Source organism: Macaca nemestrina, chromosome 14, assembly GCF_043159975.1.
Source record: "Macaca nemestrina isolate mMacNem1 chromosome 14, mMacNem.hap1, whole genome shotgun sequence".
In the NCBI taxonomy this organism is placed as follows: Eukaryota; Metazoa; Chordata; class Mammalia; order Primates; family Cercopithecidae; genus Macaca; species Macaca nemestrina.
Window position 1 is genome coordinate 30453311 of NC_092138.1, and position 22638 is coordinate 30475948.

General features: G+C 42.7%; 1 protein-coding gene across 2 annotated transcripts in view; it reads left to right on the forward strand.

The window, feature by feature from the left end:
- LOC105491798 (doublesex and mab-3 related transcription factor 1) overlaps positions 1-22638 on the forward strand; it is a 129299-nt gene that overhangs the window by 68269 nt on the left and 38392 nt on the right. Inside the window, exon 4 of one of the 2 annotated variants that reach the window (XM_011758458.2) lies at positions 6447-6594. In XM_011758458.2, coding sequence (XP_011756760.1) covers positions 6447-6594 — 148 coding nt within the window. The remainder of the gene's footprint in view (positions 1-6446; positions 6595-22638) is intronic. The other variant, XM_011758460.3, reaches the window with a different exon arrangement.

The following is a 22638-nucleotide window of genomic DNA, read 5'->3' on the forward strand; positions in this document are numbered from 1 at the left end:
AAAACTCTTCTCATTAAGACTGTTATGCAGCTGAGCCATGTTTAGTAAACAACTAGATGGCAATTTGGTCTTCACAAATCCCTTTTAGTTATTCACCTGGATAGACTGTTCACTTTGATGCAAGACCAGACACTCACCTTATCTAAATTGTTACTAGATAACCAATGACTGGTATTTGGGATTTTTGTTTTAAAAAAAGAAGTGAACTCAAACATTTTTATGCTTTTTTTTCAGATATTATTGTTACTGTAAAATAGGGTGATTAACATGTATAAAAGGAAATGATGGCTCAGATTTACTGTGATGCATATTCTTAACAATTTAATAAAACAGAACTCCAAGGTCTTGGGTTTCCTGCAAGGTTAATACTAACACCATGAGCATCCTCTGCCAGCCAGCTCTTATCCATGGGTCGTACTCTGGTTCAGAGACTTTGGATGGGTAATAACATATAAAACATGCCTCTTGCTTGCCAGTGACCACTGCTAATAATAATGGTAGTCATCATTCACTGGAATCCTGGGTTTTTAGGGTTTACTTGGTTTATTTATTTGCTTAGCTTAAAGGAATAAAAAAAAACCCTTGAGAGGAGACAAGGAGGCATTATACAAAGGAGAAAAATATATATCCCTTCAGGAAAACTGTGGCTCCTCTAATCTCTTTGCCACTCTTGTCCCTCAGCAGCACTTAGCTGTTTTTTCCTAGCTGGAGGTGAGGGACTGAGCACAGGGGTGGTGCTAGGTTAGTTTAAAGTGAGCTTCTCACCTTGGTGCCGTTCAGGCCTTGGGTTGGGTAAATCTGTGTCCTGTGGGAACTGTAGGACACTACGCTGTAGTAACAGTCAGCAGCATCCCTGACCTCGACCACTAGATGCCAGCATCAACTCCCTGCCCCCTTGTCACAATCAAAAGCGTCTCCAGATGTTGCCAGATGCCCCGTGGAGGACCATACTGCCCCTCGTTGAGAACTACTGGTTTAAAGTAAAGTGAGTTTCAAAGGCTTCGTCATTTTCCCATTTTGTTTAAGCCAAAAGTAGCAGGGTTGTGATTTTCTTTTTAAAGTTAGAAGAGAGCAGGAAGTGATTTAGTTTGAAATTGCATTCTGCCATGCCCTTTTCTGGGCTAATTGCAGTTTTTGTTTTTGGTTTTAGACGGTGTCCCACTCTGTCGTCCAGGCTGGAGTGCAGTAGTGCAATCTCAGCTCACTGCAACCTCTGCCTCCTGGGTTCAAGCAATTCTCCTGCCTCAGTCCCCCCAAGTAGCTGGGATTACAGGCACCTGCCACCACACCCAGCTAATTTTTTTTGTATTTAGTAGGGATGGGGTTTCACCATGTTGGTGAGGCTGGTCTTGAACTCCTGACCTCAGGTGATCCACCCGTCTCAGCCTCCCAAAGTGTTGGGATTACAGGCGTGAGCCACCACGCCCATCCATGAATTGCAGTTTTAACGTCATGTTTGCATGGCTACACATGCACTTAGAAACACATAGAACTGTCCTCTTATGAGCAAGTTGTCACGTGGATGGGTTGTCCTGGATTATTCTTTGAGGTGGATGTAGCTGAAGTGACTGATGACCTCAGTAAGTTCATGTATTAGTCTGGTCTCACACTGCTATAAAGATACTACCCGAGACTGGGTAATTTGTAAACAAAAAAGAGGTCTAAGTAACTCACAGTTCAGCATGGCTGGGGAGACCTCAGGAAACTTGTAGCATGGCAGAAAGCGAAGGGGAAGTAGGCACCTTCTCTTCTTCACAGGAGAGAGGAGAAAGAGAACAGGGGAAACTGCCAAACACTTTTAAAGCATCCGATCTCAATAGAACTTCCTCCATATCATCAGAACAGATCGAGGGAACCGCCCGCATGATCCAATCACCGCCTTCCAGGTCTCTTCTTCGACACGTGGGGATTACGGTGTGAGATGAGATTTGGGTGAGGACGCAGAGCCAAACCATATCAGTTCACATTCTAGTAACCTCAAATGGAGTCTAACCCTTCGTATCTTTTTCTTCTTTTACTGGAAGTCTTTTATAGCTCAGTGATCTTGGGGATTCATTAAGGATAATGAATGTTTGAGTATAAATAACTAAATTCCTATTTCCTAATAATTCTTTTTATTTCATGCTTTCTGAAAACATGGAAAAGGAATTAAGGGAATAAATAAGCATACGCATGGATTTGAAATTGTGTTTATTTTCCAGTAAGCATTAGTTTAAAAAAAAGGAATTTTACTGTTCGTCTTCGTCTTTTTGTCAAATAATGTATACATTGTGATTGGCAGCAGTTAGCCAGTCTATTTGTCAGGTTTAGCCTTTCACATGTTTTAGTTAATATAGGGGATTGTTGGGATCTCGTACTTCCAAGGTATGTGGACGATATGTTGGTAATTGTAGAGCACTGGTTCTCAATCTTGGTGTCATATTAGAATTACCTGGGATCTTTGAAAATACCCAGGGCCCAGGCCACATCCCAGAGCAGTTAAACCAGATTTTCTTGAGTGGAGTCCAGGTATCAGTACTGGGTTCCCTTCTCACCTTACTCCAGCGAGAGTGAAGTTTGAGAAGAAATCAGTACCACTGTTTACAAATAAAGTTTTATTGGAACACAGCCATGTCCATTCATTTTACAAATTGCTAGAGACTGTATGGCTTGCCTAAAATATACTTACTGTTTGACCATTTACAATAAAAAGTTTGCTGACCCCTGCTATAGACTCACGGGTAACATTTTGCAAACAATTTTGAAAGGAAGGTTTGTGTAAACTTTCATAGTATTAAAAAAAAAAAAAATCCAGCATTTTGCAGAGCATTTAGGCTCAAATCCTATCACTTTTCTTGTACCCTGGGAAAATTGAAAAGCATTTGCCTTGAAGGACTGGCTTGCAGATATTGTCAAACCTGAAGTAGATGTGACAAACTCAGCACCCAGAGCAGAGAGGCTCCATTATTTCTATTACGGCTTACGTCGGCACCTTGCTTCTAATTCAGTGTTCATTACTCAGACTGTGTAATTGACTTAAGGAAGTCTGTGGAGACAGAAATGGCTTTTCAATTCAAAGTGTGTTTGAGTTTGTTTTTACTACTGCAGCAGTTGTAGATGGCGGCAGACCCCTGAAAAAAAACTTTTAGTTCTAGGGAATTTTCTGTATAAAAATAAAAAAGAATGAAAATTAAAAATTGCTATTTACATATTTTCCCTCTTTCAGTTCAGCTGGAACCTGGATGGTTGTAAACAGCTGGTAAAAAATGTTTTAAGCCGGGGCAGTGGCTCACGCTTGTAATCTCAGCACTTTGGGTTGCCGAGGCGGGCGGATCACTTGAGGCCAGGAATTTGAGACCAGCCAGGGCAACATGGCGAAACACCGTTTCTACTAAAAATACAAAAATTAGCTGGGAGTGGTGGTGCAGGTCTGTAGAGTAGGCGTCTGTAGTCTAGCTACTCAGGAGGCTGAGGCAGGAGAATCGCTTGAACCCAGGAAGCAGAGGTTGCAGTGAGCCGAAATTGTGCCATTGCACTCTAGTCTGTGCAACAGAATGAGACTCTGTCTCAAAAAAAAATTTTTTTTAGAAGGTTTTCCTTTGGTCGTGGGCTGTGAGAGGTTACTAAGTATGAGAGGAAGGATCACTTATTCTAGTCCCTGGGCACCAGCAGTATCAGCATCTCCAGTCCAGTCTTTTTTTTATGAGACAGAGTCTCGCTGTGTTGCCCAGGCTGGAGTGCAGTAGCGCAATCTCAGCTCACTGCAAGCTCTACCCCCTGGTTCACACCATTCTCCTGCCTCAGCCTCCGGAGTAGCTGGGACTACAGGCACCTGCCACCGTGCCCGGCTAATTTTTTGTATTTTTTTAAGTAGAGATGGGGTTTCACCGTGTTAGCCAGGATGGTCTCGATCTCCTGACCTGGTGATCCGTCTGCCTCAGCCTCCCAAAGTGCTGGGATTACAGGCGTGAGTAACTGCGCCTGGCCTCCACCCCAGTCTTAACTATACATCAGGACCTGCATTTTAACAGGACCCCCTGGCCATTCGTATGCACATTGAGAGATGCTGGGGATCATTGAAAGATGCTGTACTGTTCTAATTGATAACTGGGTATGTGTAGTAAATAGGTACCACGATTGTCCCTTTTCTTTTGAATGGTTTAATGGCTTCTTAATGGACTCTCCTGCCGTGTGGTCTTACTCATTAGGGGTGGCCAGTTTTTCCTTTTTTGCTATTTTCCAAGCATAGCTTCTTTAACCGTTTATTTAGTAAAAATTTAATGTAATGGTAGAAAGTGAAAACGGAGTGATTGGCCTAGAAGAGACACCATTTAATATACTTTAGAAAAACAAACCAGAAAGGACAAAGGGGACTTGCCCAGGTAAACTTCACTTAAGAGGAAATAATCACCTGTAATGGTGTCTTCTTTGCTTCTCCAGAAGAAGTAATCCACTCATGAGAACATAGATTTGAGCTTGGGAGCAGTAGAGATCAAAACTAAATTCCCCGAGCTGCTCAAAGCATCAGGCAGAAATCAGGGACTTAGCTCTTTCTACCAAACAGCACCATAATACCCAAAGTACACTTAGACCAGCGTTAGTTGGTGAATTGTCCACAATCTAGATGTTCATAGAAAATGAGGAAGCCCAGTACCTAGTTTTACACTACCAGGCTCTGTCAAGTTAGTCCTATTTTCTTTTTCAAGTAGCACTTAAAATATTTGATTGAAAAACATGATTTTGAATTATTCTAGATTATTTTGAAATTATTCATATTTCTGAACAGAACTGGTTTATCTTGAACATTAGATTGGATTTTAAAATCCTTAGATTGGATTTTAAAAGTGAGTACCATCTAAATTTAATTTTTAAAAAACTGTATAAATAACTGGAGTCCAGCTCTGTTGTTGCCATAAAGGTAAGATCATGAGTTGGATGCTCAGTGTCTGTACCAGGATCTAGATGTGCATGGAAGGGGGTCTTACACTATCAGAGTCATCCACCTGGCCAGGAAAGTGGAAATGGGGGGGCGCTTTCTAAGTCATCAGGTCATATCTTCTTAGCTTTGAATAAGAGTCAGGAAGCCACAGGGAATGAACTGCTTCTTACATAAAGCTATCTCATGGTCCTAAAGGCAGGATCTGGTTGCCAGAAAAAAGTGAATGACTGCTGAGCTCACGTGCAGCTGCCACTGCTGCTGGAGGGGCGCTTGTGCCTCCTTACTGCCTTCCCAGTTTCGCTCTGCTTCATGTGTCCAGTTAGCAGAATCCAAATCGCCTCCAGAATTCAGATCTCAGACTCCTGTTCCTTGCTGCAGGGAACAGCACAGAAGGAGCTGGGAATAGACAGTGAGTAACAGGATCCAGCATGGCATCGTGCTGATGTCCACAGCTTCCCATTACACATGGTTTGCGTGTTGTTTTACAATCTTTTTTTTTTTGGAGACAGAGTCTTGCTCTGTCCCCCAGGCTGGAGTGCAGTGGCGCTATCTTGGCTCACTACAAGCTCCGCCTCCCGGGTTTACACCATTCTCCTGCCTCAGCCTCCCCAGTAGCTGAGACCACAGCCACCCGCCACCACACCCTGGCTAACACCACACCGTGTTAGCCAGGATGGTCTCGATCTCCTGACCTCGTGATCCACCCATCTCAGCCTCCCAAAGTGCTGGGATTACAGGTGTCAGCCACTGCACCCAGCCTACAGTCTTTTTAAATACTCTCCTCATATGAACTCTGTAAGGTAACCAAGATGAAATGCCAGTTTTACACATGAAGAAACATGGGAAGAGGTCTGATAACTTGCTCCCGTTCAAACAAATGTGTTAGTGTTACAGCAGATTGTGTTGTCTCCTAAGCAGCACTGTCCCCTCTCCACCACCCTGTTCTCTTTTATACTGGTTAATCGAGCACCAAATGACCAGAAGGAATTTCAGGGGTGCTTTAGAGGGGACCTTAAGATATAAAGGGCACCATCATAGTTCTAGGCCCAGTACATTGGAGGAGCATGTTCATGGCTGAGGCCACTTCCAACTTAAATAGGCCATTCCCTTAATTTGCTTTTTTTTTTTTCTTTTTTTTTTTTCTTTTTTTTTTTTTGAGACAGGATCTTGCTCTGTTGCCCAGGCTGGGGTGCAGTAGTGCAAGCAATCATGGCTCACTGCAGCCTCAAACTCCTGGGTTCAAGTGATCTTCCCACCTCAGCCTCCTGAGCTGAGATCTCACTTGTGCACTATCACACCCAGCCAATTTTTTGATTTTTATGTAGAAAAGAGGTTTCACTGTGTTGCCTTGGCTGGTCTTGAGCTCCTGGGCTCAAGTGATCCTCCCACCCTGGCCTCCCAAGGTGTTGGGAGTATAGGCATGAGCCACTGTGCCCAGCCTGTTACCTTATTTTAAAGAATTAGGTAATTATTGTACTAGTTGTGACATACAATGTTGGTCTCAATATATTTCTTCTTTTTTTTTAAGCAGATGAAGAACATGGAGAACCGCCATGCAATGAGCTCCCAGTACAGGATGCATTCTTACTACCCGCCTCCCTCTTACCTGGGCCAGAGCGTGCCCCAGTTCTTCACTTTCGAGGATGCGCCCTCTTACCCGGAAGCCAGGGCGAGCGGTAGGTATCTGGTCATACAGACTGGATTTGGGGTTGAGAGAGGATGGCTATCCAGTACTGGGTCATTAGCTGTCTCTAATGGCTTAGCTGTTAGTAATTGTTGGAAAGTTTATTGCTGTGTGAAGCCTGGATAAGTATCCTTTAAAGAATTTAGTTATAAAATGACTTTGCTTTGCTTGATTCTTAATACCATGTTTTTTTTTCCTTTCTGGATTCTTAGAGTGACAGGAGTAAGATGAGAGACTCCCCTTTGGAAGCTAAAAATGTATTTTATAGAGATCAATATGAAATACAGGGGCACTTTAAATGTGGTTCAAGACCTGGTATTTTTTGTAAAGTGAGTTTCTGTATATTGAAAACTCATTTCCCAAAGACTTTCATTTTAAAATTGAAGGCATATTCATCTTTTGGGGGAAAATAACATAATAAAACATTTTTGAATACAATAGATCTCAGAGTTTATGCAGTAGCAATGCAAAAAACTCTGATATAATGGCTTTGAAATAAAAAATGACTGTTAAATGAATCAAAACACTTTGAAATACATGGTTCCTCAACTTTAATTTTAACATCCCCCAGCATTTTCACTGTGGTGAGAGGCAGGTCTTTACAGCTGCTGCGTTTGCAGATCCCTTGTTTAAGTTCTTTATAGTTAAGTATCCTCTTTTGATGTAGGAAAGTGAGAAACATACACAATAGGCAGTAAGTGGATATCAGGGCAGTAGTGAGTGTCTTGGAAGAGAAATCAATCTAGGAGAACTTACTCTGTACTAAGTAAATGGATATGTTCATTTTCTAAATAACTTGACTCTCTAGAGAACTTAGAGAATGAGAATCAGAACCATGCTTTGATTTCCAAATTCAGGGCCATAAAGTCTAAAATAGCTTGGCAAGGTATGCTTTATTTACGATATTAACATAAAATAAAGGACTTCTATTAATATGAAATACATAGGTCACGGGAGCCTATATAGTTTGAGCTGCAGAGAGGTGGAAGCACACATTGTTGATTGAAGTTTCACTTTTATTAAGAATTACTTTCTATTGGGAGTGGACAAGCAGAACTCTGTTTTTTAAGTATTCATACTATATAATATGTGCCCATAGGTCCTTCTTTCATACTGCTTTTGAGTCTATGTATTTGTTTATAAGCCCCCTAAGGACAAACAACACATTTTCTATACCTTCTTACCTGCTATAATGCCTTTTATTTGTTATTTATTGGTTGAGTGAATGAATGAATCTGGTATTATTATTATTATTATTTTCTTTTTTTTTTTTTTTTGAGACGGAGTCTCACTCTGTCGCCCGGGCTGGAGTGCAGTGGCCGGATCTCGGCTCACTGCAAGCTCCGCCTCCCGGGTTCACGCCATTCTCCTGCCTCAGCCTTCCGAGTAGCTGGGACTACAGGAGCCTGCCACCTCGCCCGGCTAGTTTTTTTTTTTTTTTTTTTTTTTTTTGTATTTTTTTCAGTAGAGACGGGGTTTCACCGTGTTAGCCAGGATGGTCTCGATCTCCTGACCTCATAATCCGCCCATCTCGGCCTCCCAGAGGAATCTGGTATTATTTTTAACCCAGCTTGCCCTGTAAGGGAGTGCAAGCATGAAAGGTCAGAATCCTAACTGGCTTGTCTGATGGAGCCTCTGCGCAATTTGGGGATGAAGCAGTTAAAGGAACATTTGTTTATACAAAGAAGAATGAAACCCACTTTCAGGAAGAAATTGCCTGTGTTTCTTACTCCAGGAATAATGGAATATTTTTAGAAGCGTTGGCATTCTTGAGACAAAGGTGTAAATTCAGAGCAAGGCAGTAAGACAAAAATATAAGAGGCAATTTATTAGAGCAGAGAGGAGTGAATTTGGAGAGGAGCAGTAGGCATTTGAATTTATGGCAGAAAAGGAAGCGACTCAGAAGGAAAGAGGTTACAGTCCAGGAAAGAAAAAGACCAGCCGTACCAGCGCGCATAGGGGAAGAAGAATAGGTGAACACCACCTACAATTTCTTACAACTTTTCTGGCCATGTGTTTATTTGAAAGAGTAGTGTGTCAGGAGACCCCAGGCTTAAATTCCTGGTACCCTGCTAACCCACCAACAGTTAAGTAGAAGGCTCAAGCTTCAGAAACGAGAGCCGGGAAGAACTACAGTAAAATCTCAGCACTATCTACTTTGGAATTATCTTCGAGAAGGAGTGTACAAATATGTAGAAAATCAAAATCCCAGCTAAGTTTTAAAAGAAGTGTGGCTTAATGTCTTCCAAATGTGAGCTGTTTTGGGTTTTTAAATATTGCATGAATTTTTACAAAGCAAGTGGGAAGGTAAAGGAAGTATTGTGTTTGGAGGTCAGTAAGGACACCTCAAAGATCATCTCATGGGACACTGGATCCTCAGTTTTATCAGCATTGACACAGTGGGGAGTTCTTTGAGAGCATGTTAGCCCTTCTGGGAGGCAGGGCTGAGGCTAGAGAGAGGAAATGATGGGTGGGGATGCGGACATCAGTATATTCATTTGTGAGATATTGGCAAAGGCTGGCTCATAACCAGTTACATTTTAGCAGATCCATCAAGTTTAAGTTCTTTTGGTTGATTGTGTTAATACATAAGTTATTATTTATTCTAAATAGGGATTTCTAAATAACTTGAAAGAGTGTTTTCAGTAGGTTTAATGTCTTTAAAGTCTTATTCAGGTATAAATTTGCCCATCAAATCCATGTTTCTTCAGTTTCTTTAAAAATAAATTTAAGCTTAGCTTCTCTATCATCTAAAAAAATGAGTCCAAGTGCAATGTCTTCCTCTGGATTTGCTAAAGCTGGCAACATGAAAAAAATTGAATGTTGGGCAGGGGGTTGGGGGGAATTTTACAGGGAACGTTTTCTTTTTGTCATGTTACTGCTTTTTAATGCTTTTTTTGTAAAAGGATAGGAGCCATTCCTTCTTTCCTTATCCTGAAAAATGTTAAGTGGGTAGGTCAGAGAGATGGTGGAGTCAGATCGTGCCGGTGTTTGTAAGCTATTGCAACAATTAGACTTTTATTTCAAGTGAGATGGGGAGCCATAGGAGGGTTCAAGCACAGGGTGATTTGTCTGTCTTGTGCTTTTAAATGATCACCCTAATGACTGTTTTCTTATAGACTATAGGGATGCAAGAGTGGAAGCTGAGAGGCCAATTAGCAGGTGATGGCAGTAATTCTGGCAAAAGAAGATGGTGGCTGAGTGAGGGTGGGAGCGTGGTGGTGATAATGGGTGGTTGAATTCTGGATATATTTTGAAGACAGCACCAACAAGATTTGCTGTTGGGCTTTGGATTGGACAGGAAGAGAGGAGCAAAGGATGACTCCTTAATTTTTGACCTGACCAAATGGAAGATTGGAGTTTCCAATTTATCGAGGTAAAGAAGACTATAGGAGAAACAAGTTTGTGTGCATTACGAGTTTAACTTTGCATGTGTTAAGTTTGAGATGTCCATGAACCACCCAAGTGGATTGTTGATTAGGAGTTGGATGTGTGGAGTCTGTGGTGGAGGGGAAATATCTCTGCTGGAGATGAAGATTTGGGGGTTCAGTGCATAGGTGTTATTTGAAGTCAATGTGATGAGATCATTTGGAGAGATGAATGTAGGTGTAGAATAAAGGACCAAGGACTGAGCCCTGCATGTCTCCAATGTTTATGGCCCTGTAGATGAGGAGGACTAGCAAAGAAAAGAGGGAAGAGGAGCAGCTTGTGAGACAGGAGGGAAACTGTGGGTGAGTGGTGCCTTAGAAACTGTGGGTGAGTGGTGCCTTAGAAGCCAAATTAAAGGATTTTAATGAGAGCCAAAGAGTGCTGATAGGTCAAATGAGATGAGGACTGGAATCGACCATCGGCTGTTGCAAGTTGGAAGTGATCAATGAACTTCTTAGTGGCCACTTTGGTGGGAGGTGAGAACCAAAGCCTGCCTGCGTATTCAGGAGTGCATGGGAGAGAAGAACTGGGGCAGTGAGTATAGGCAGCTCTTCAGGAGTTTTGCTGTAAGAGGAATAGTGGGATGGGGCATCAACCCGTGGGGAAGTGAGTTCAAGGAAGGGCCTTGGCTCTTTCTTTAAAGAAGAGAGATTTTATAATAGGCTTGTATGCTGGTGAGGTGATCCCAATAGAGGAAGAATTTGTGGATACACAGAGTGCGTGGGGTCACAATTGCTGTAGGGGTGACCCTGAGCAAGCCAGGTGGGGTGGGATCCAAGGGTCTGCAGAGTGGGGACCATGGTCTGATGTGGGTCTGGGGGTGCTTTGTTAATTGTCTAAGAGGGGCGATGAGAAATAGAGAGGAAACAAACTTTACAGCAATTTGATAGAGCAGTTTTATCTGTTGAGTCTAATAAAATATTGGGGCTTATATTTTTTGTCTTTCATTTTTCTAGTAGTCTATTTTTAATTGAGGTGAAATCCACCTAACATGATTAACCATAATTAAAGTGTCCAATTCAGTGGCATTTGGTACATTCACAGAGTTGGGCAACCGTTACCTCTATCTGGTTCCAAGGCACTTTCATCACCCCAAAAGGAAACCCCCCATCTTCCCTCCCCCAGCCCCCTGGTAATCACTAATCTGCTTTCTGTCTCTACGGATTTGCCTGTTCTGGAATGGAATCTCATAATATGTAGCCTTTTGTGTCTTGCTTCGCTTAACTTAAATGTTTTCGTGATTCAGCTACACTGTCATAGAGATGAGTATTTCATTCCTGTTTGTGGCTCAGTATCATTCCATGGTATGGATGGAGAGATCACATTTTGTTCAGCCATTCATCGGATATTGGGTTGTTTCCGCCTTTTGGCTAATGTGAATAGTGCTGCTTTGAACGTTTGTGTACCAGTCTTTGTTTGAATGTCTGATTTCACTTCTTCTGGGTATATGCCTAGAAGTGGAATTGCTGGGTCCTATGGTAAGTCTGTATTTAATTTTTGAGGAACACGTTACTCTTTTTCACAGCAGCTGCATCGTTTTACATTCTTACCATAATATATGAGGGTTCCAATTTCGCCACATCCTTGCCAACACTTGTTTTCTATTTAAAAAAAATAGTTTCCAGCCTGAGCAACATAGTGAGACCCCATCTCTAAAAAAAAAAATTAAAAAAAAAAATTAGCTGGGTTTGGTGGCACGCGCCTCTAGTTCTGAGTACTTGACTACTTGGGAGGGTGAGGCAGGAAGATCGCTGGAGCCCAGGGGTTTTCAGGCTGCAGTGAGCTATAATCACACCGTTGCACTCCAGCCTGGGTGACAGAGCGGGACCCTGAGACCCACACTGCATCCAGCACTGCATCACGACACAGCCCTCCAGCTTTGTAGCACAGGCAAGCGTGCAGGGGTGCAGTCATAGCTCACTATAGCCTCAACCTCCCAGGCTCAAGTGATCCTCCCACCTCAGCCTCCTGGGTAGCTAGGACTACAGGTGAGCACCACAATGCCCAGCTAATTTCTTTCTTTCTTTTTTTTTTTTTTTTTTTTTTTTGGTAGAGACAGAGTTTTGCCATATTACCCAGGCTGGTCTTGAACTTCTGGGCTCATGCGATCCTCCCACCTCAGCCTCCTAAAATGCTGGGATTATAGGTGTAAGCCACCGTACCTGGTCAAGAAAAAAGTTTGGGGGGGCTCTAGTCATTCATTTTTATTGTATTTTGCCAAAGTACCAGACCACAGTGCGTTGGAAACTGAAAGAAAAAAAAAAAAAAAAATTAAAGCAGGCTCCTCCCCCTCCATAGACTGTTTGAAGATCACTTGTCTAGTGCTCACATGGAGGGTTGGCTTATCTGAGTGTGGCCGCTTCATAGTAACAGATGCAAGCTGTTCGGGAAGTGACAGTGGGAACGGCTTTGAAATGATGCTTCCCCAACTGGGGATGAAGAGACATCTCCACAGCAAGCCCCTCTGTTTTAACAGATGCACCTCTGTCTAGAGGTGGGTGGCACTGCACATCTGAGAACAGACATCGTTCTCTGCATGTTGAATTCTTGAGTATAAGTTGCTGGAGTACATGGTTGGCCAACATCTGCAAAAAGGTTTAGGTTTCAGATGGTGAAGGTAATCCACTTAGATATGTTTGTCTATTTATTTTGTGATCTCAGTTTAAAAGTTAGAAATGGTGCCTTATTTCCAGGAGAATGGCTTGAACCTGGGAGGCGGAGCTTGCAGTGAGCTGAGATCGCGCCACTGCACTCCAGCGTGAGAGACAGAGCAAGACTTCGTCTCAAAAAAAAAAAAAAAAAAAGAAATGGTGCCTTATTTCTTTTGGTTCCGACTCAGAGTGGCAGCCTCCCGTGCAACCTCAGCCTTCCTTCATATCCAAGCTGCACTCTTTTCAGGAGAAAGAAACATTTGAGGTGCTTCTTACAGATCATGGAGTGTTCATGTATTACTCATGTAACACACAGAGGCTCTCAGCAGCTCCGTGAAGCGAGTGCAGAGCATCTACATTTTACCCAAAGGTCAGATGGCCACCGGCAGTGACGGGCTCCATGCAGGTAAAGGCTTCATGCTCCTCTGTGATGTGTGAGCAGCTTGCAGAAGCCTCTCTGCTCCCAAATACGACTCTTCGAATCCATTTGGCATTAACAATGCCGTGGACTGGGGAGTCTAGCAGTGCCTGATTTCACTGATAACCATAGGCCTGTCCTTGATGATGACCAGGACTGCAGGCAAAATGGGTAGCTTGCACCTCAGGGAGTGGACCTGCTTAATGCTGCACGTCAGAGTTGGACTTTTAGGGAAGGTCATCTGGCTGCACCTCCCCAGTTTGTGGGTGAGAACACTGAGGTTCTTCCCTCTGTTGGGAGCACCCTCAGATCTACTTGCTCTTGATCCAGAATGCCAAAGGTGCCCTTTATGTGAGGTGAGGCGACATTCTGCGACAAGTGGCCATGTGGGGTGGTAGAGAATTCTGTATGTGGAATCTAAATGGGACCCCTGACTTAGCAGGTTATGTGGCAGTACCAGATGCTTCCCTGAGAGCCTCGGTTTCCCTACCTGCTGAGAGAGGGTGAGGACGTTGGCTCTGTGGAGGCCACGCCAGTATTGTGAGGATGAAATGGTGTCTGATGTGCAAACAAGCTCAATAATCACAAAATGCAGGTAAAAGATGGCAGGTGTTATCATGACTTTCCCCAGTTTTTCCTGCGAGGGCTGTGTGGGCATTTCACATAGCTCTTCTTGTAAGGGAAAATGATGCTTTCGACATGTTGTAGAGTTTGGCTCTGGCACGAAGGACAGTGGGGCAAGGACTCGGAGGGCTGTGTTTGTTGTTGTGCATCCTGCCCTGAGCTGTATTTCTCAGCCAGTAGGAGGGAAAAACATCAACCCGTGTCTTTCTCTGCTTTAAGGAAAGCTGAATGTGTTTTATGCAACATTTAGAAAATGTTGAGTTTAATTTAAACTTGACACTTTAGAAATGACTTATTATTTGCTAAATTTCAAAGAAAAGAGCACTTTGTAGGTAAATCTATTTTCCTTACGTGACCATTTTGTTCTCAGCATTAACTTGGAACAGAGAAGTAAGTGGAGCTTTCAGTGGCAACAAGGCCAGTGAATGGAAGGGCGTTGGAGCTATCCCACGAGACGAGGTCTTGCTCAGGTCCCCAGCTCTGGAGCCAGTAATAAGATGATCAATCTCTCTCTCTTTTTTTTTTTTTTTTTTTTTAACATGGAGTCTCACTCTATCTCCCAGGCTGGAGTGCAATGGCATGATCTCGGCTCACTGCAACCTCTGCTTCCCAGGTTCAAGCAATTCTCCTACCTCAACCTCCTGAGTAGCTGGGATTACAGGTGTGCACCACCACACTCAGCTGACTTTTGGATTTTTAGTAGAGATGGGGTTTCTCCATGTCGGCCAGGCTAGTCTCGAACTCCTGACCTCAAGTGATCTGCCCACCTCAACCTCCCACAGTGCTGGGATTACAGACGTGAGCCTCTGCGCCTGGCCTGATCAGTCCCTTAGAGCTTCAGTTACATCTGAAAAGTGGAAAACAATAATAACAGATGTATCTCTTTTTATATATATGGATCACATAAGGAATTATGTAAAAGTATGGCAGAATCTGTCAACTCTCATATTCTTGTATGTAGACCTTTTACCATGGCTTATGTATCTTGCTATTTCAGCAGGTGCCTGGCAGGGGGCTGTACAGATGAAAATGATTACTATCATTAAGGAGGGCTAAGCGTATGTGTATCATGATTCTTGAAATTAGCTAGACATCATGGTCTGCAGAGTGAGGAAGATGGAGCATACTAATTTTAAGCAGATAATAAACATTTGGAAATGGCAGCTTTAAAGATGTATTTTTAATATATTACACTTATGATATGTTTGCTGAGTAAAACACACCGGTGCTTTACAGGGAATGTGAAGAACACCAGCAGGTCCCTTTATGCCTAAAGGATAGTACAGAAGCAAGCTGACATGCTGTTGGATGAGGACAAGCAGATTTCTGTCTTTCCTTCAAATCTTTCTCTTTCTCCATATAAAGAGCACCCCACAAGGCAAACTGTGGGCAAGATTGAGAGCCGTGGGGCTCCTAATGTGTCCTCTCTTTGACAAGACCTCCTCCAGGCTGTAGTCTGGAAATAGCAGGCACTGCCCAGGGGCCTACCTCAGGGAGGTCAGACTCACTCATGTAAGGATAAGGTTCATTCAGTGCAGCACGTTAGCAAGAATTATCAGGGTGTGTGCCCACACGGAGGGTCAGCTTTGTACTCCTCCAGGTGCCTGCCATTGTGCAGTGTTCTCAGATGACCGCCGGGATGGTTTGTCGTTTCTTAAATGAGTAAGAAACCAACTGTGGAATCTTTTCTGTTCATTCCTCATCTACCTGGAGTTGGGTATTCCAGTGAGGCATTCGGTGAAATAAATCAGACACCAACAAACATGGGGTACTGTCCCCAGGCCACAGACATCTTGGATATATGCCGTGTAGAATCTTCCCTTTGGAAAACTTGAATTTTAGGGACTTAGTTCTTTATATGCGACTGGTATTTTGATTAAGAATGCAGCCCCGCCGGAGGGTCAGAGGTGCTTATTCCGTATTCACACTTAGCAGAGGGTGGGTGTGCAGGCAGAGTGCCGTGACTTCCTCTAAGCCTTGTTGCTAGTGTTTAAGAGGAGGAGCCAGCCTACGAACTCAGATCCTGAATCATTTTCCTGGGCGCTCTTTTGTCTAGTATATCCTGTGTTTTTCTGTTCATTTCCTTCCTTTTCTTTTTCTTCTCTTACAAACACATGTCCAGCTCCTCCAGTGTCTGTAAGACAATGTCTGACCACTCTGTGTGTAACTCATTTAATTCTCTGAATAATGCTATTATCCCCATTTTACAGATGAGGATATTGAAGCAGAGAGACAATGCCTGTTAGGTGGGGGAAAGGAGGGGTCCTGTTCCCGTGTGGCACATGGGGGAACTGAAACTCAGTGATGATGCCGTTTATCTAAGGCCTCACTGGGCTACAGTCAAGCACCCTCCTGTCTTAAGTATTTTTAAGGAAATGGGCTGTGATTGGGGTTGAGAATGCACTTGGGAATATTCTGTTTGCAGGGACTAAAGGCATGGATGCAATTTCTTTAGCTGTAATGATGAGATTCCAAAACCTGCTCTGTTAGCACATGCCTTAGGCAGAAATGCCCCCATCTGGGGGTGTCTTTCTGTAGCACATTTGTGTCATAGTTAAAAACTCAAAAGCAAACTGAAACCCTTCGGCATATCAGGTGTGGTATTTCTCTTTACATGGCTATTCCCAAAGCTCAGTATAAACTTTAAGATACTTTTATGAGCACAGTAAAGTCACTTTTAATTTTGTGGTTATATTTGAATTTTCCTTTTATTTAATAAGAGAGAGTCAAGTGGAAGGGTTAATATTTGATAAGGGCAGAAATCACAAAATTAAATGACTAGTGATTAGCTTTGAAATCATAAGTGCAAATAGAAACACAATGAACTACTTTCAAAAATATTTATTCTCTTTTTTCCCTGTGGGCATCAGCTGTTAAGTGATTACATATTCTACTTGTTATTTTATTGTTAAATTACTGTGACTAACAGGCCTGGCAGTTTTCCTCAGATAATTTTTGAGGAAGATGTTATTTAATCTTCATCTAGTCTGTCAGTAGCTTATCATGAGATTGCTTTTACATCTTTAATTTATTCTTTAAAAGCTATAGATTCAGTTCATTGTGGCTAAAAATTGCAGCCTAGAGAAGATACAGAGAGAGAGAGAGAGAGAGAGAGAGAGAGAGAGAGAGAGAGAAGCTCTGGAAACTACATTTTAGAAATTCCTAAATGCTCTGACATAGCCAGGTTGAACACAATTACTAGAAAACATTGTTTGTCAGTGTTTTCAATGCTGATGTTATCTTCATGGGATTCAGGTGTGACAGTGAGTTCCCTACCTGCCTGCTCAGTAGAGGGACCCAATTCTCTTGTGGGCACATCACAAATCAAGTTGGCCAGTTTCTGTTACTCATTTAGAGACCATTTGTATTTAAACATCCTGGAGAACTGGTGTGTGTCTGTTGGGCCCTCCTTGGATGTGACGGTAGCCAGTTGGGTTAGAGCTTCCAGCATCATCACTCATAAGATTTCCTCATTTGAATCTGACCTGAATCCACAGGGCCCTAGCGATTTTTTTCAGGGATGGTGTGGAGTACTTCTGGAGTTTATTTTCCCTGCTTGCCTCTTCAGAGGCACGGCCCAGGCCAAGTACAACTTGAATAACCTTCAGGAAAGCTGTGCTGTCCTTCTGTCGGCCGCTGTCTTTGAAAATTGCCTCCAGAGTTAGTGAGCAGGAACAGTTAAGATTTACAAACAATGATGAAGCTTGTCATGCATCTTTCACCATTCATCATCCAGGTGCCGTGCCTGGGCGGTGAAGTGTTCTTCATAAAAACCAGCTCAGTGTGAAATACACCTCGCTGCAATGTTTACTGCTTTGAAGCTCGTCAGCGGCCCTTTATAGTAAATCCAGATTGCGATGTGACATTACAGTATATCATTGCCCGGCGCGGTGGGGTTTACACTAGGAATGAGTGCAGTGCACACCAGATGAGGTGTCCAAATTGAGTTATGTCAGAATTTGGCTGTTATATGGGGATAGCTTTTGTTTTCTGAACACTGAAAGTTAGCTTTATATGTATTTATATTTATATATAGGCATATACTTCCCATCTTGCCCATATACACAGGGTATACAATAGATGCTGAGGTCAGGTTCCAAATGTGCTTCCTGGTGTAAAGAATGGTGAGCAGATTTTATGTACCTTCCAAACTGTTGTCCATTGAAATTGGCATAAATGGAATCTTCAGGGGGAACTAGAGTAGATGGTTATTTCAGTTTAGAAGCAGCTTTGATTTTGCTGTGTGTGAAGCGATCATATTTGCCATCCTTTCTTATGAAAACTTGGAACACTTTTTCCTGAGAGTATTGTGGTACATTGGAATGCCCCTTTGATAGGAGGGCAAAGAGGAGAAACCCATACAACTGTTGCCACTCATTGTGGAGCATCTTGCCTGTCCTGTTGAGCACATCTGCTTGGGGAGGTCTGTGAAGTCAGTGGTTTCTTTATTAATTTTTTTAGTGGGTATCAAAATCCTAGTGCTGCCTAGTGTTATACTGAAAGATGCTGCTTCCAAGAGATTGATGGTGTTTTAGCTTAAATCTGCAAAATAAAAGAGCACACTGAATTTATTGCATGATCAGGTTTATTTACATTCACGCTAAAAATGCCAATATTAAAAATGAGCTCCATAAAAAAATAATATTCAGAGACAACAGCCGGCTCTGCAGTCTCATGATCATCTGCTTAACACACATATTTTAAAATTCTCTGTTAAGTGTAGCAGGATTGTTAGAGAATCATTTTGTGGTCTTTAAACACCTGGCTCTACATTGAATCCAGTATCTCTCCCCCTTGTATACTTGCATAAAATCTGGGTTAGGGATTTCCTCACTTGAAATGCAGAGGTTAACATATCCTTCCCAGCCATACCCTCTGCCTCTTAGTTGCAGTGTCTTCTTACTAGAGATGATTAACCTCAGCCCGGTCTGAGCTTCCTAAGGCAGCAAAGGAAACAATCACAGGTGTATGGCACTTGACCTCTAGGGGCAGTAGAGGAGCCAGAAGCTTTCCATTGGCTTTGACTCCTGGAGAAGGAGAGATTATCCCCAAATCAGCCCAGTAGTTTGTTTTTGCCAGGGTGGTCGGCCCAACACGTGCAATCACTTTATTAAGATTTCGCGATAAAATATAGGACACTCTGTTAAATTTAAGTTTAAGATGTACAACAACAAATGTTTAGTATAAGCATGTTATATGAATATTTTATTCTACTAATAATTGTTTCTGAAATTTAAATTTTATTTATTTATTTTTATTTATTTATTTATTTTTGGAGACAGTCTCTGTTGCCCTGGCTGGAGTGCAGTGGTGTGATCTTGGCTCACTGCAACCTCCACCTCCCAGGTTCAAGAGATTCTTGTGCCTCACCCTCCTGAGTAGCTGGGACTACAGGTGCACGCTACCAAGCCTGGCTAATTTTTTGTATTTTTAGTACAGATGGGGTTTCGCTATGTTGGCCAGGCTGGTCTCAAACTCCTGATCTCAAGTGATCTACCTGCCTCACCCTCCTAAAGTGTTAGGATTATAGGCATGAGTCACTATCCCCGGCCTAAATTTAATTCAGCATCCTGTATTTTTATTTGCTAAATCTGACAACCTTGTACTTCATCTGTGTCTTCTCTGAAACACCCTGGGATAGAAGGCAAAAATGGAAAGTCCACAGAGGAGCACAGTACCTTCTCTAAGCATGTTCAGCAATTCTAAGGGTGGTTTCAGCTTTTTTCTTTTTTTGAGATGAGGATCTCACTATGTTGCCCAGGCTGGACTCCAGCTCCTAGGCTCAAGTGATCCTCCTGCCTTAGCCTCCAGAGTATCATTTTTATTTCTACAAAAATAGTACAAGAGGGCAATGCTGATCATGCTTGGAAAGGTCTTATTTCGGTTGATGTTGTTTAGTAATTTTTGGTGAAAAGTTTCTGGATTGTAGTTTATCCTTGAACATGTTAACATATTATTTCTTCTGTTTGGGTGATACATAGGTCCAGAAAGGTCAAAAGAATTTTCTTTCTTTCTTTTCTTTTCTTTTTTTTTTTTTTTGATGGAGTCTCGCTCTGTCACCCTGCTGGGAGTGCAGTGGCATGATCTCAGCTCATTGCAAGCTCCGCCTCCTGGGCTCATGCCATTCTCCTGCCTCAGCCTCCCGAGTAGTTGGGACTACGGGTGCCTGCCACCACGCCCGGCTAATTTTTTTTTTTTTTTTTTGTATTTTTAGTAGAGATGGGGTTTCACTGTATTAGCCAGGATGATCTCGATCTCCTGACCTCTCGGCCTCCCAAAGCGCTGGGATTACAGGCATGAGCCACCGCGCCCGGCCTATTATTTCTTTCTTTCTATTTTATAGGCTAGACACATTGGTATATGGTAAATGAAAGTTAATCCACTGCTGTTCAGAATGAAAATGGAAATTTATACTTTTCATGCATTTTGTTCCATTGTCCCCTTGGTTGTGCCAGGCCAAACGGTGACTCTTAAAGCTCTTCTGCAGGGCCAGTTCCTCAGTGTCTCTTTCCTTAAATCCCCCCGGGATGTAAACTCATGGCTCCGTCAGTAAACAAGTGAGAAATTCATTGAGTGACAGTTAGTGTCTGGGCCTCGCATAATGCTCTGGGAGCTGAACCATGAGAGAAGGTGTGGCTGCAGTGATAGCGGAAAGTCAGCAGTCTTAGGGACACCTCCCTTCCCTTCCTGTCTGCAGAACAGCCTTGCTCCTGTGCCTCTGTAGGGTGTGGGATGGAGTAGCTGTGTGCTCAGCCGTCTTGACCTTATTCAAGACCTGGTTGAAGTCTTCCTCGTAAACCGAAGAGGGCGTTTTCTTCTCAAGTTAGAGAAACCAGGATTACAGTCAGATTCTCGATAAATGCTCCAGATATGGAGCCTTTTCCAGGCATGCTTCACCTTTGTTATCACATAGCTGTAGAGGTAGGATGGAGGTTGATTGTTTTATTTGTTTTTTAGAGACAGGGTCTCTGTCTGTTACCCAGGCCAGAGTGCAGTGGCGTGATAATAGCTCACTGTAGCCTTGAACTCTTTGGCTCAAGTGATGCTCCTGCCTCAGCCTCTCAACTAGATAGGACTGCAGGTGCGCACCACCACACCTGGCTCTTTTTTTATTTTTAAAAATTTTTTTAGAGACAGGTTCTTGCTATGTTGCCTAGGCTGGTCTTAAACTCTGGGCCTCAAGTGGCCCTCCTGTTTTCAGCCTCGCAAAGCACTGGGATTACAGGCATAAGCCATTGTGCCCAGCCCTGTTTATTTGTTTGTTTGTTTGTCTTTATAATGGCTTTATTAAAATATAATTCACATATCATAAAATTAATCGTTTTAAAATGTATAATTCAGTGGATTTTAGTATACTAACAAAGCTATGGAACCATCACGGCTATCTAATTCCAGAACATTTCCATCATCCCCAAAACAATCCCCGTATCACTCCCATTTCTACCTCCCTCCCAGCCCCTGCCAAAATACTAGTTTACTTTCTGTCTCTATGAATTTGCCTATTCTGGACTTTTTGTATAAATGGGATCATAGACTATGTGGTCTTTTGCGTCTGACTTCTTTCATTTAGCATATCTGGGTTTGTCCATGTTGTAGCCTGTATCAGAGCTTCACTTCTTTTTGTAGTCAAGTAACATTCCATTATATGGAGGGACTTGGTTTATTTTTAGTTCAGAAACTATTACAGGACCAAGAAAGACTATTAAACCACAAGATTATCAAAGCGAAATATCTGTTCTGTCTCATTTCATTAAGTCTCCAGTTCTTTGAATTCAGCATACGAATGTAATGAGTAGAACCTCCTCTATGCAGTGAGAGGAATGTGTTGCATATGGACGTTGAGCAGTCCAGGCCATGTTATTTTCCCATTTTATGCTAATACTATTTCAATTAGTCTGGTCAGGCTGCTGTAACAAAAAGGCAGAGACTAGGTGGCCCCAACAACAGAAATTTATTTTCTCACAGTCTGGAGGCTGGAATTCTAAGATCAAGGTGCAGTCAAGAGTTGCTTTCCGGTAAGGCTTCTAGAACTCCTGGGTTGTAGACTGCTGTCTTATGTCCTCACATGGCTTTTCCTGTGTGTGTGTGTTTGGAGACAGACACACACAGAGAGAGAATGGAATGTGAGCTCTGGTCTCTCTTCTTCTTATAAGGACAGTAGTCTTAGAGAGTATGACCTCATTTAACCCCAGTTATCTCCGTAAAGGCCCTGTCTCCAAATACAGTCACACTGGGAGCTAGGCTTCAGTAGTTTTGGCAGAGAGACTACGTTCGGTCACTAACACTGTTGAAGGGTTTTATGTCTCTAAATGTCTCTTCTTGATGAGATTTGGTGGGTCAGTGTGTATAAAATGAATGGAGTATGTTGTATGTTTTCAGGTCTTACTGCCTCAATTCTGGTCTTTGCTGATCACTTACCTTCCTAACTGTCCAGCACAGAGACCCCAGCCCACGTCAGGTCCTCATCTGCAGATTGCATCCCTAGAGCCAGCGGTGGCTCTCAGAGATGGAGGATGGGAGAACGCAGTGGTTACTCACACTCCACTCACAGAAACACTTTTCCAGTTGTTGCTCTTCTTTTCCTCATTTAACTCCCTAGAATATCATTTCATTTCATTTCATTTCATTTCTACCTCTGAATTTCAGAAAATTTCTAACTCATGCCATCTTTGCCTTTTAAGAAGCGCTCTGCATAACCTTAAACAATTTAACTCTGATGTACTGCTAAAGTGAGAGACTTTGCCAGTTTTTCTGGCAGATCCGGCAGAATTTGGGCCTCCACACGCAGGGACGTGAATGAGAGAGCAGTGCGTCATTTCTTGATGTTATAATGAGCCAATGCAATGGTAACTTCAGAGTAAACTGATCATGGCTAACATTCATGAACTAATGTCTATAGACCATCCAAATATGA